The following is a 14048-nucleotide window of genomic DNA, read 5'->3' as shown; positions in this document are numbered from 1 at the left end:
TTTATTTGTAATGCCTAATCCAAACAAAAACATTTTATTTTGGTCTAATGGTGTTGGGGGTAGAAAAAGACAGGGACATGAGGAGCCCAATCTGGTGTAGTATTTGGATGTAAGAAGAGAAACGGGGAGAGAAAGTAGAATTCTTATAAATGGATACGCACAATTCTAGCAGTGCATGCTAAGCAACCACAATATGCATGCATGAGGAAATAACCATCCCCAATCAGCCTCTGAACGTTCTCAATGTAGTCTCTCTCAAAAATGTTGATATTTTTAAGAACATAAAAATCTAACTACCTCTGGAGAGGGGTGAACACTAAAACAATAAAGTACACAAAGAAAAAGGTTCTCGGCAATTCAGCAATGAGGGTGAAGGCTACTAATGCAGAATCAGAATCAGATTTATTTCGCCAAGTGCAGCAGTTGCCACACTCGAAATTGTTTGTGGTACACATCAGCATAGAGCATAGTACAAAGCGGCAAAAACATAGTAGTGCAACGCATGCAATGACGAACAGACAAAGACATTAAAACAACTTAGTGCAAGAAAAAAAATAAAAAAAAATAAATACAATTGTGCAGACAAAAGAATTTAAGCTATTGTAGTGCAAAACTACGTGCGGAACCTCGGAAAAAGTACATATTTATTTAGGCCTGGGTCACAGATGTGCTATTTAGTTTTTCTATGTTTGTGACTTGAGTTCAGAAGGCACACTGCTTGGGGGAAAAAGGAGTTCCTGTGCCAGGAGGTTTTGGTGGAGATAGCCCTGTAACGATGGTCCGAGCGCATGCGGTTACAGTTACAGTTGCTAATGCACCTAGCAACATTAAAGAGAACCAGAGGTGGGTTTTAAGAATGCTATTAGCACACAGAGGCTGGTTCTGCATATAATCACCAGCATCTGTTACTATACTGTCCCGCCCCCCAGAACCCCCCTCCCCCCCCCCTGCGCTCTGCTGTCCCCCATAAATCAAACCGCCGTGACAGCGAAACCGCCGTCTAATTAAATAGAAACTCCGACCAAGAATTTTACTTTATCCCAATCAGTAGCTGAGAAATCTATTAAATCTTTTACATGAGAAATCTATTCCTTTGTACAAACAGACCATTAGTGGGCGCTGTATGACTGATATTGTGGTGAAACCCCTCCCACAAAGAAATTCTGAGTACGTACTCTTGGCACTTTCCTGTCTGTGAATCCTGTTGCATTGTTGGAAATAGATGTTTACAGCTGTTTCCAACTGCCAAAACAGCAAGCAGCAGCTACATCACTTGTCAGCAGTAAAAATGTCACCATGTGATAAATGTCAGAATATAAATCAGGGATTTGAAATATTTTACAATGGGCAAACACTGACTAAATCATTTATACATAATTATTGTAAAAATGAAGCACTTTTTTTATTACATTATTTTCACTGGAGTTCCTCTTTAACATGCACAGCGCTGAGCTCAGCAGCAGCGCTTTGCAGGGGACTTCTGTGTGACATGGTTGTCCCCCTGGGGGACTCAGAAGCGATCCGCTGTGATAGGCTGAAGCCTTTCACAGCCGATCGTTGTGATAGGCAGACAGGGGGAGGGAGGGGATTTTAAATGATAACAAAATACATATTTAATAAAAACATAATCAAATAAATATTTATACTGTATTTACAAACAAACAAACAAACCGGGGGCAATCAGACCCCACCAACAGAGAGCTCTGTTGGTGGGGAGAAAAGGGGAAAAGGGGGGGGGATCACTTGTGTGCTGTATCGTGCGGCCCTGCAGCTTGGCCTTAAAGTGAACCGAGCACCTTTTTTATCATTCAGGACATTTCTATAGCACATGAAAAATACATGCCGACAATCTGTTTCATTATTAAAATAAACTTTCATTTTACCTTGTATTTTACATTCAAAGTAGATTAATTACCCTGTTTGAGCAGGGCTGCCCGGCCGTCCCCGGCCGCAGAGCTTTCAGGTTCCTAATTGTTTTATTGGGCTAATTACCAAGAGGTAAACAATGCTATTAGACAACATAGGGGGTTAGTAATTAGGACTGTTTCTTCAAAGACCTAGTTTGTGTCAATGTGTCAAGATAGCATCTCTGACTTCTGTAAATAAGGAATGTGAGAAGGGGAGGGGGGAACATGGCAGCTTCTATGCCAGGAGAAATTCCATTGAAAGAGAATGTGCTCAGTTCCCTTTAAAGCTGCAGTGGCCTATTTAACACAAAAGGCCTGGTCTTTAGATCAAATAAACTGCATCCTTGTGTCAGCACTCATGTGGCTTGCAATGTTAATGTAGCAAGAGGACGTGCATCTGGCATTTATAGGCGATACACACTTGCAAGCATCAGTACAGAAAAGATTAGGTTTATATTTCTGTCACCTGGCACCTCTATGTGGCATCAGTGTATCAGTACAGAAAAGATTAGCCCTGTCTCCCTATGTTGCTTTATCTTCACTCTGTCACATTTCTTAACACACAGTTCAGCGTATATGTTACGGCCAGAACCCGAAGTGCGGCCACTTCTAGTTCTGGTCAGCCACTTCGGGTTCTGGCCGGCCAATGTGCGAAGTGGCCGCAGCGCAGCGGCCAATGTTAGAAATGTTATGTTTATGCCGTCTCGCTGCGGCCAAATTTATGACAACTTGCTTAATTTAATTAAATATAGCCGGCGGCAATGTAATAGATGAAGCCGCCGGCTTTCGCACTGCCTCTCTCCTCTCCCCGCCTCCCATACAATAAGTAGCAGCCGGCGGGGACACGCGTGTCCCTGAGAGTCGTTCGTCGCGACAGGGGAATCCTGCCGTTCCTGCAGAGCGGGTGCTGGCAGAAGCAATGTCTGCAGCCTCCCTGCTCTGCTGCCCCTGCCGCGACAAACGACTCTCCGGCTGCATGTCCCCGGCTGCGACTTATTGTATGGGAGGCGGGGAGAGGAGAGAGGCGGGGAGAGGAGAGAGGCAGTGCGAAAGCCGGCGGCTTCATCTATTACATTGCCGCCGGCTATATTTAATTAAATTAAGCAAGGTTGTCATAGATTTGGTCGCAGCGAGACGGCATAAACATAACATTTCTAACATTGGCCGCTGCGCAGCGGCCACTTCGCACATTGGCTGGCCAGAACCCGAAGTGGCTGGCCAGAACGCAAAGTGGCCACACTTCGGGTTCTGGCCGTAACATATACGCTGAACTGTGTGTTAAGAAATGTGGCAGAGTGAAAATGCCGTAACATATACAAAAGTTCAAACCTGAATCTGCCGAGGTGCTGGAATGGGTGAGGGTCGGGTGACCAGGGGGTGGATGGACAGCACAACAGCCGTTTCGCGCTAATACAGCGCCTGCTCGTGTGCTATGTTCAGCCCTGGTGTTAAGAAATGTATCACAGTGAAAATATACTTGTCTTGTTTTTTGCTTATTTTCCCCTTACCTGGCACATAGTTTGCCTCTGCACTCCCCACAGTCACACGCACGGCGCTGGTCTGCTCAGAAGCTGGAGTTACATAGACCACTCCCTGCATGACGAGGCTGATTGCATCATTTACATTACCGCTGCTGTAGTAATAAATCCCCGGGGAGGTGAACTGGTAAGAAAAGGAACCTGGGAGGAAAAAATATATAATAAATATGCAAAGTAAGATATATATATATATATATATATATATATATATATATATATATATATTTATATACAGTATATGAATTAGTGGTCAAAAGGACCATGAACAGTGTGAAAAAAAGGAGATTTGGACTTAGAAAAGACCATGTACTTTTTGAGAAAATCAATGTTAAATTGGCTGTAAAATTCAGCGAAAATTTCAGTGAAAATCCGCCTACCGCACTTCTATTACCGATTTCCGAATTCCGATGCGTAAATGCAATTTCCGATCAGAAATGCGGAAATTGCATTTCCGCGAAATCCAAACGAGCATCCCGAGTTATTTTAAATAGAAGATGAAAAAATAGTCACCTAGGAAAAAGCTCAGGAGAAAATGTAAGTTGCATGTAGGCCAATAAGTTACTGATGATAACAAAGCTAGGGAGGTGCCAGAAGTCCTCTTCCATGAAACAATGCCGAGCCATTACAGACAGAAAAGAAATGACCTGAATACAGACCTGTGGCCACTCGGGATCCGCTGTTGAAGGCGACGCCATCATAGGTGGTGTTGGCCGGATCTGACACTGAGAACACTCTGTATCCAACACCCGCAATGGAAAGTTGTGACTTCCACTGCCAGACCACAGTGTCTCCTACAGATATATCCAGCCTGGATGGAGACCAGGCATAGCCAGCACCATAAGCTGAAACAGAAGCACATGGTGTTACCAGAAGCAAGAATAGGCTCACGGCTTGGGAGTGGACTGATGTATATACAAATAGCAATTTTTAACATAAGGGTCTATAGGAGGTGTCAGAAAACAAATGCATTGACTTGTACTTCCCATGATATGTCTATTTATTAAATGATAGGTGCTCAGGTTATGGAATTGGCACTCTAGTGTTGTGGGTAAGGAACTCAATCAAGATGCATTTAGATATAGCATGTATGCATATATGCATATATATATATATATATATATATATATATATATATATATATATATATATATATATATATATATATATATATTGTATATATACACTAACTGATGGGTTGGCATTGCCCAAGTATGTACTTGGCAGGTGTTGGCTCTGCCCAGGGCCGGGCCGAGGCATAGGCTGGAGAGGCTCCAGCCTCAGGGCGCAGTGTAGGAGGGGGCGCAGAATTCATTCAGCTGGCGTTTATAATTGTGTTTGAAGCAGAAAGAAATAAGAAAAGGGGATACATGGCAGTGACTGCAAGCCAGATAACTAGAGATTACGGTGTTGGGGAGGTTGTGGGCCCTGTGGCGCCTCTTAGTCTAATCGCAATCAGTGTGTGACGGCTGGGGAGGCAGGGATGGAGGGGCGCACTTTGGTGTCTCAGCCTTGGGTGCTGGAGGACCTTGTCCCGGCTCTGGCTCTGCCCACTTTTTCTAACCCTAACACACAATCATTCAATGACCTACTTTGTGAGCTTTGCGGTCTCTGGCATCAATACTTTGTATTGAAATGAAACAAATCTGATGGGTTATTTTTGGCTCCACTCCTTTTCTGAATTTGAACCCCAGTCACCCAATGACCAACTGTACCCGATTTGAGGCTTGTGCCATTAACAGTGCAAGAATGGCAGCAATTAAATATTCCCCTTGAAAGTCAATAGGTGAATTTTGATTGGCTTTTGTAGGCTCCACCCACTTTAGTGAATATTAATCCCAGTCACCCAGTGACCAACTGTACAAAATTTGAGAACCCTACCATTAACAGTTTAAGAATGGCTGCAGTTTACATTTTCTCAGTGAATATTTGTATTTGTCTCCACCCACTTTTTGGTTTTGGAGATAAAAAGTACCCTATATGTTATTCCAGGTAATGTACTATGTGTGTGCCAAATCTCATTAAAATCCATTCAGCCGTTGTTCCGTGATCGAGAAACAAACAATCAAACATCCAAATTTTCACATTTATAATATTAGTGAGATGCACATTGACTGAATAGATTACCCACTGCACCGGAGTACTGATTCCCCATGCTCCTTCTCAGATATTTATTTTAAAATAGATGTAGCTGTTTAAAGTGCACATCTGATTTGTTTTACATGTCTCTAGGGTGCAATTCATTTGTTGTTGTTGCTATTTAATCATGTCTGACTCTGTGCTACCCCATGGACCAAAGCACGCCAGGCCCCTCTATCCTCTACTGCCTCTCCAAGCTTGTCCAAGTTCCTGTTTGTTGCCTCTGCAATGCTATCTAGCCATCTCATTCTCTGCCGACCCCTCCTTCGTTTGCCCTCGATCTTTCCCAGCATCAGAGTCTTCTCCGATGAGTCCTCATTATGTGTGCAAAGTATTTCAGCTTCAGCATTGCTGCTTCTAATAAGCAGTCATGGTTAATGTCTTTAAGAATTGACTGATTCTTCAGCGCTCAGCCTTCCTTATGGTCCAACTCTCACAACCATACATTACTACTTGAAGAACCATGGCTTTGATTGTATGAACCTTCTGTGGCAAGGTGAAATCTCTGCTTTTTATTACATTGTCCAAGTTTGTCTTGCTTCCCTTTCAAGGAGTACACATCTTTTAATTTTATGAAATCCAGTGGCCTTGAATTATGATCATTACTAGGCATTGTTTTCTTTATATCTTTAAATTTTGATGCACAAACTGCTACATGAGCTTAAACACCCCTCGCGCCTGACCCTGATTTTTGGTAAATCAGAGCACTGCACCTGTAGGATGCTCTCTGAGTTTTATCACTTGCCTTGCCTGATAAATCCTTGCAGTTGATTTACACAGTTATTTTGTGAATAGTGCTTTGTAAACAGGCAAAAACAATCAATGGAGCGAGTGTCAAGGTGGCCATATATTAGATGACTTGGCGGACAATCAACCATCCGTTTAGATAATTATCTAATTGGATGAAAATCGGTGCCAGCAAGAGCATACCTGATGGGCGATGTGACCAAGTTCGGGCCTAAATTGGTAGCATTTATCTATCGGACATCCTGCAAGATGGGTACACGGCGGTAACAGCGTACGATTTCGAGATGAGCGCCAAATGCAGCGGAATTCCCGGCACTGTCCACCGTAATGTAAAATGTCCCAACCCCCCCCCCCGCCCCCCCCCCCCCCGCCCCGATTCCTGGTGCAGTATACTTTACCTGTCCATGTCCGCCGCTGGCTCTGTCTTGATACACATGCCCCCATGGTTGCCGGTGTAACATGGGCACATGTATGACGTCACACATGCGGGGAACATTTTACATTAGGGTGGACAGCATGGGGGCAATTTCATGCTGAAATCGATCAGGAATTTGCCTGTGGTGTATGGGCAGGCAACAGACCTCTCTACGATCAGATTCAATCAGGAAGAGATCTGCCTCTTGGGCGATCTGCCCATACATCTTCTACCAAAAGGGTACCTTTTGGTAGAAGAGTGGAGAACATTAAGATCATTCCCACACATAAGATTAGATCAGTTCATGCCATGGTGATTCTGAGTAACGTAAATCCATTTAGCTATGTTTGTTTTGTTATTTTTTAATCTGAAACATTGAAGTGAGAAGTAGGAAAACATCTAGGCAATTTTTAATACACTTTGAGGTACCGTAAGCCCATACTTCCTAATGGAACCATCTGTCTCCCTATAAGGGCCACATATAGCAATACAGCCACTCTGCTCTTACTGGCATCTCTTCCAGCGTTTGTGACAGTGAAGACCCGTCCAGGACTTTGGATCACACAGGTCAGCTGCGTGGCGGAGCTGGTGGTGACATTGCACGGCACAGAGCCTGAACAAGAGAAATCATAGCAAACAGGTTAAATAAAGCTTCAACATTTTCATACAAAAACATCCCAAAACATCTCCACCACCAGATTTACCGACATGCAATTAACATTTTCCCCTGACTTTTCTCCTAGGAGATAGTTTTTCATCTTTTATAAAATATTTTTTTAGCACATTGCAATTGGAAAAGTACCAAAAAATGTATGCATGGAAAAAGGGCGTGGCTGGATAACATATTGGCGCAGGTGGATAATAAAATCTCAAAAGCGATAAACATTGTTGACAAAATTGGATAACGATAAATACAGTTTTAAAACAAATGGGAAATCAAAACAAAAAGTGTGAGAAAACGCGGAAAAGCCGCCGCATATGCCAAGAGCAAGGCGGCTGACTCCGCGTCCAAAGCGGCGGTTTGCACGCATAGACACGCGCCTGGTAGTATGGTGGAATGCGGAAAAGTCGCCGCATGTCCTCACAGCAAAGCGGCTGTTTCCGCGTCCAACGCGGCGGTTTGCATGCAGCAGCATGCGCTTGGTGTGGCTGGGTCTGTTAGTGCACATAGGCAGATGGAGAGCTACGCGCGCGCGGGCCTGAACTCAAGACCTTTATACCAGCAGGGGAAGTGTCAGCTGATCAGGAAGATCAGCTGATTCCTGCAGGATTCATGATTGGCTGAATGGCTCGGGCGGGGCGGCAGAGTCCAGCAACTATATATTCTGCTGCTTGTCAGTTGCTGGTTGTCTGCTATTGCTAACACTTGCGTGAAGGCACTCAGACCTTAGCTAGACCCGACAGTGTGCCAGAACCGGCTGGGGCTGGGAATCCACACTGAGTCAGATTCTTGATAGCTTAAAGTACTAAATGAATTGTATTATTTGTTAGACCCGTTCCAGGGTGTTGAGATCAAGGCCCTCACACCCCAGACTAGGAATACTGTGTATCTTCTGTGTATTCTCTAGCATAGTTCCAGGGTGTTGAGATCGAGGCCCTCACATCCAAGACTAGGGAACTGTATTATCATTTATGTTATAATCCAGACTAGTTCCAGGGTGTTGATGATCACGGAACTCACACCCAAGACTAGGGAATTGTATTATCATTTATGTTATGCTCCAGACTAGTTCCAGGGTGTTGTGAATACGGACCTCACACCCCAGACTAGGATTGTGTTATTACTGTGTTACGTTAGCCCAGTTCAGGGCAAAACCTTACATATTAGCAGCAGGGCTTCCTGCATCCCAGCCTTGGTCCCTCGCTCAGGGGTCCACAGGCTACAGGAATATCACCCACCGCTCAGGGGTGAATTCCTCAGGAGTATAGGCCGCCAGCTCCTCTGGTGGTCTTTACTCAGAGTTGTTACTGTTGCACCAAACACTTACACTCTCTTCAGTGTCTAGAGGTTAGACATATATGATTATTGACGATTCCGCAGATCCTCAATAATCGGGTATATCTGTATTCTTGGGGATACTGCGGATCGCCAAGGATCAGATTCTCTCTCTGGTTGTTGACACCAATCGTTACAAAAAGAGATTTACTTTAAAAACCATTACACAATTCAAGAATACAGCTTAACCTAACCCTACTCTCACATAGAAGCCTCCCCTGGCGGTGCCTAAACCTAACCACCCCCCCCTGGCGGTGCCTAACCCTAATACCCCCCTCCACCGTTTCTTCCCGCTACCCAAAAAATAGGCAAAAAGCTGCTATTACAATTATTTGGTGTATTTTCTTGCTTGCTGATGGTTTAAAATGCATTTTATGTACAAGTTGTGTATCACCTAGGAGAAAACTAAGGAGAAAAAGTTAATTACATATGAGTCAAAGGATCCGTTCATGCGTATCTGTTGGGATCATGGCCCATATGCAATTCACTTTTTCAACTGAGTTTTCTCCTGGGTGATATTTTCACAACTTGTAAATAAAATGCCATTTAAAACACCAGCAAGCAAACAAATACTGAAAATAATTTTGACAGTACTTTTTCATCTACTTTTTGGTACTTTTTCCATTGAAAATTGATAAAAAATTATATTAAATCAAAAGAATAAAAATTATCTCCTAGGAGAAAACTTAGGATAAAAAGTGAATTGCATATGGCCCCTTGTCGTAAATTGCTTTTTAAACCACCAGCAAGCAAGGAAATATTTTAAATAATTTTGATAGTACTTTTTAACTAACTTTTGGGTACTTTTTCAATTGTAAAATTCTTAAAAGTTATTTTAAATAGAATATGAAAATTACCAATCCTATTCACTTTTTTCCTGACTTTTATCCTAGGAGATAACTTAAAATACTTAAAATAATTTTGACATCACTTTTCCACCTACTCTTGGGTACTTTTTTAATTGCAAAGTGCTGAAAAATGATTTTAAACACAAGATGAAAAGTTATCACCTAGGAGAAAACTTAGGTGAAAAAGTGAATTGCATATGGGCCTTTATCTCCAAAGTCTTCTCCTGGGAGAAAAATGTTCCTCTTCTGTTAACAAACTTTTCAGCACTTTGCAATTGAAAAAGTACTAAAAGGTAGGTGAAAAAAGTAACAAGTACTGTATTTCCTTGCTTGCTGGTGGTCTCAAAGCCATTTATTACTAAAGTGTTAAAATTTCACCTAGGATAAAACTTAGGAGAAAAAGGTAATTGCATGTGGGCCATTCTGTTTAAAATAACTCTTCAATAGTCTGCAATTGAAAAAGTACCAAAAAATAGGTGATAAAGTACTGTCAAAATATTATTAGTATTTTCTTGCTTTCCGGTGGCTTAAAAGGCATTTTATTGATAAGACATGAAAATACAGGTGAAACTCAGAAAATTAGAATATCGTGCAAAAGTCCATTTATTTCAGCAATTCAACTTAAAGGGATTCCAAGCAGTGCAGAAACTATGGAAAGATGCATATCATTTTAAAGCTCTCTTTCTCCTCTTTCCAATGATATATAAACCACCGCCCTACGCCTTTTAGTTTTCGCTATTTTCGCGATCGAAATTGCCGCGGCCGCGACTTCGATCGCAAAAATAGAGAAAACTAAAAGGCGTAAGGCTGCGGTTTAGGTGTCGCCAGAAAGAGGAGAAAGAGAGCTTAAAAATGATATCCATCTTTCCATAGTTATATTGTATTACACAGGGCGACTTTTTCTCAAAGTCAGCAGCTCCATTCAGCAGAAAAAGTCGCCCTGTGTAATACAATGTAACTATGGAAAGATGGATATCATTTTAAAGCTCTCTTTCTCCTCTTTCTGGCGACACCTAAATTGTCGTCCTACGCCTTTTAATTTTCTCTATTTTCGCGATCGAAGTTGCGGCCGTGGCAATTTCGATCGTGAAAATAGTGAAAACTAAAAGGCGTAGGGTGGTGGTTTATAAATCATTGGAAAGAGGAGAAAGAGAGCTTTAAAATGCATCTTTCCATAGTTTCTGCACTGCTCGGAGTCCCTTTAAGGGATAAATCTAATATTTGAAATAGGAACCCTTTGCAGGTGTTTTGGATTAATTAGCTGATTAGAGTGTAACACTTTGGCCCTAGAATATTAATCATTTTTACCATATTCTAATGGTCTAAGATTTTGATTTTGGGGTTTTCATAAGCTGTAAGCCATAATCATCAAAATTATAACAAATAAAGGCTTGAACTATCTCGCTTTGCATGTAATAAGCCTATTTCATATACCGGTATTAGTTTCACCTTTTAAGTCGAATTGTTGAAATAAATGTACTTTTGAATGATATTCTCATTTTTTGAGTTTCAACTGTATCACCCAGTAGAAAACGTAGGGAAGAAAAAGGAGTTGAATCTTGCCCCATATCTGCATTGTGTGCTATGACATCCTTGGAAACATTGCAATGACCTACCTATCTGGACTTGGTTGTCTTGTGGATTAGAGCTAAATCCGGATCCAGCCAGTGTGACTTGGGTTCCTCCATACAGGGATCCGTACTGCGGGGAGACGCTGGTCACCTCTAGAATGTACTCAATTGTTGTTCCACCATTATTGCTGAAACAAAACCAGCAGCCAGTAAGACCTTTTATAAATGCATTGTAGTTTAATTTCAAATGTTCTACAGGAACCTTCTACTGGTAGTGCGTTCAGCTGGCGTTGCATTTGTCAAGTGACAAAAGTGACCTGATGTTGGTGAAAGCCTTTTAAACATGCACAGAGATAATTTGGTGTTTTTACAGCATTCAGTATTGTGTTTAATCACTTGTTGATTTTACTACAGTATATCTGCCACCTGGAGACTTCATCTTAGCCACAGGGGCGTAGATATACGTATCTCACCACGATCGCCACTGCCACTCACTCGTGCTCCCGTGCGCGTTCCTGTCGCTGCTCATTAGTATACAGATCAGTTAGTACACAGATATGTGGCTGTGATTAATGATATTTTTTTTTTATAAAAACACATACATATACCATTTAAATTAACCCCTTACCTCCCCCACTCTCCCATAGTGAAACGTTTGCATATTAAAAAAATGACAATTAAAAAGAAATACATAAATAGTTATCTTAGGGACTGAACTTTTATTAATATGTATGTCTTGATGGCATATTACTGTTATTTTTGCATATATTGTCTTGTAATTAGTGATGGATGCAAAACAGAAAAAAATATACTTTTATTTTCAAACTAGCCGATGGCCCGGCGTTGCCCGGGTATGTATTTGGCTGGTGTTGGCTCCGCCCACTTCTTCTATCCCTAACACACACTCAGGTGAATTTTGATTGGCTTTTGTAGGCTCCACCCACTTTCCCAGTCACCCAACCCTGCCATTAACAGTGTAAGAATGGCTGCAGTTTACATTTTCCCAGGCTAGCCCCTGTTGAGTCATCTATGATGAAACCGGTTAAGTGGAGCCTAAGACGCACTAGACTCTGAGACACTGTTTAGATCTGTACTAGATGCTGTGGAGAGGACGTCCAACTTTTTACTGATATGCGCATCATTTTTAAGGACATGTGAGTGCACTACTATGTATTTTTATTTGGAATAAAGCAGTATTACGCTATACAGCCCTTGTTTTCGTTTTTAAGGCTTACTTGGGTACTGGATTACAAGGTGCAGATCACTGAGGACTGTCACTGAGCGTTTATAGCTGGTCCATGTGTGGTCAGCCATCTAATCCAGTGAGATTGTTTTTCATCTGGTTATTGTAGTGTGACAGCACTGGGATCGTGGCTACACACTGCTAATAGGTGAGGTGGTGGTTGTATACTGGTTGAAGCAAGATCACGCTATGTCCTCTTTTTTCTATGCCTTGTTGAGTTATACCTAGGGAAGACTGCTGACCACAAGGGGAGACAACAGAAGATTCTTGCTACAACATTGTGCCTGATATGCTGATCTGTCATTTAATCAGCCATCACTGTCGGTGAGCGTACTTGCATATACTGTTCATTCGGCTGTGGAAGAGTTTACCCAGATTGGATTGAACTTTTATATGAACTATCTTTTTTACTTTTTATTTTATTTATCTTATTGTATTTTCCTGTTATGTTTGTTTAGTTTATTGTGTTTATGGAGTATCTATGCAATCCTTGGTGTTAGCGCACTGCACAATACTTACAATTTGTTACCAGGGTATTGATACCGATTAGGTGTCTATCACAGAGGAGCGCATTGGCCACTCTCACACATAGACCAAATTTATATGTTTTCAGGTACCTGGCATCAAAATTGTGTGAATGGAAGCAGTTTATACAGCAAATAAATCTGATTGGCTGTTTGTGGCTCCACCCCTTTCCAGAATTTGACTGTACAAAATGTGAGGCTTCTGCCATTAACAGTGTAAGGATGGCAGCAATGTAAATATTCCCCTTGAAAATCAATATGTGAATTTTGATTTTCTGAATCTTCATCCCAGTCACCCAGTGACCAACTGTGTCAAGTTTGAGAACCCTGCCATTAACAGTGCAAGAATGACTAAAGTTTATACTTTCCCTTGTAAAATATGTAGGTGTTGGCTCCACCCACTTTTTCTAACCTTGACATACAGTCACTCAATAACCAAGTTTATGAGCTTTGTGGTCCTTGGCATCAACAATCTTTTCCCACTGAAATTAAACAAATCTGATTGGCTGTTTGTGGCTACACCCCCTTTTCAGAATGTGAACCCCAGTCACCCAATAACTGGCTGAACCAGGTTTGAGGCCTCTGCCATTAACAGTGTAAGGATCGAAGCAATGGAAATATTCCCCTTGAAAATCAACAGGTGAATTTTGATTGGCTGTTGTAGGTTCCACTCACTTTCCTGAATATTAATCCCAGTCACCCAGTGACCAACTATGTCAAGTTTGAGAACCTTGCCATTAACAGTGTAAGAATGGCTACAGTTTATATTTTTCCATGTAAAAAAAATAGTTGTTGGTTCCACCCACTTTTTCTAACCTTGACATATAGTCACTCCAATTTTATGAGCTTTGGGGTCCTTGGTATCAATAATTTGTATATTCCCATAGAAATTAAACAAATCAGATTGGCTTTTTATGGCTCCACCCCCTTCCTAGAATTTAAACTCCAATCACCCAGAGATTGACTGTACCAGGTTTGAGGCATCTGCTATTAACAGTGAAAAATGGCAGGAATTTAAATATTCCCCTTGCAAATCAGCAGGTGAATTTTGCTTGGCTATTGTAGACTCCACCCACTTCACTGAATATTAATCTCAGTCACCCAGTGACCAACTGGGCAAAAT

The 14048-nt window shown here is 41.8% G+C and overlaps 1 protein-coding gene across 1 annotated transcript in view; it reads right to left on the bottom strand.

The window, feature by feature from the left end:
- LOC137519140 (fibrocystin-L-like) overlaps window positions 1-14048 on the bottom strand; it is a 328027-nt gene that overhangs the window by 205527 nt on the left and 108452 nt on the right. The window contains exons 25-28 of the mRNA XM_068237923.1: window positions 11204-11346; window positions 7252-7356; window positions 4102-4287; window positions 3416-3586 (exon numbers count right to left, since the gene is read on the bottom strand). Of these exons, the coding sequence (XP_068094024.1) occupies window positions 3416-3586; window positions 4102-4287; window positions 7252-7356; window positions 11204-11346 (605 nt within the window). The remainder of the gene's footprint in view (window positions 1-3415; window positions 3587-4101; window positions 4288-7251; window positions 7357-11203; window positions 11347-14048) is intronic.

The sequence above is a fragment of the Hyperolius riggenbachi genome, chromosome 5 (genome assembly GCF_040937935.1).
Source record: "Hyperolius riggenbachi isolate aHypRig1 chromosome 5, aHypRig1.pri, whole genome shotgun sequence".
NCBI classification, from domain to species: Eukaryota; Metazoa; Chordata; class Amphibia; order Anura; family Hyperoliidae; genus Hyperolius; species Hyperolius riggenbachi.
Note: the sequence above shows the minus strand (reverse complement) of the source record. Positions and strands in the feature narration are given on the sequence as shown.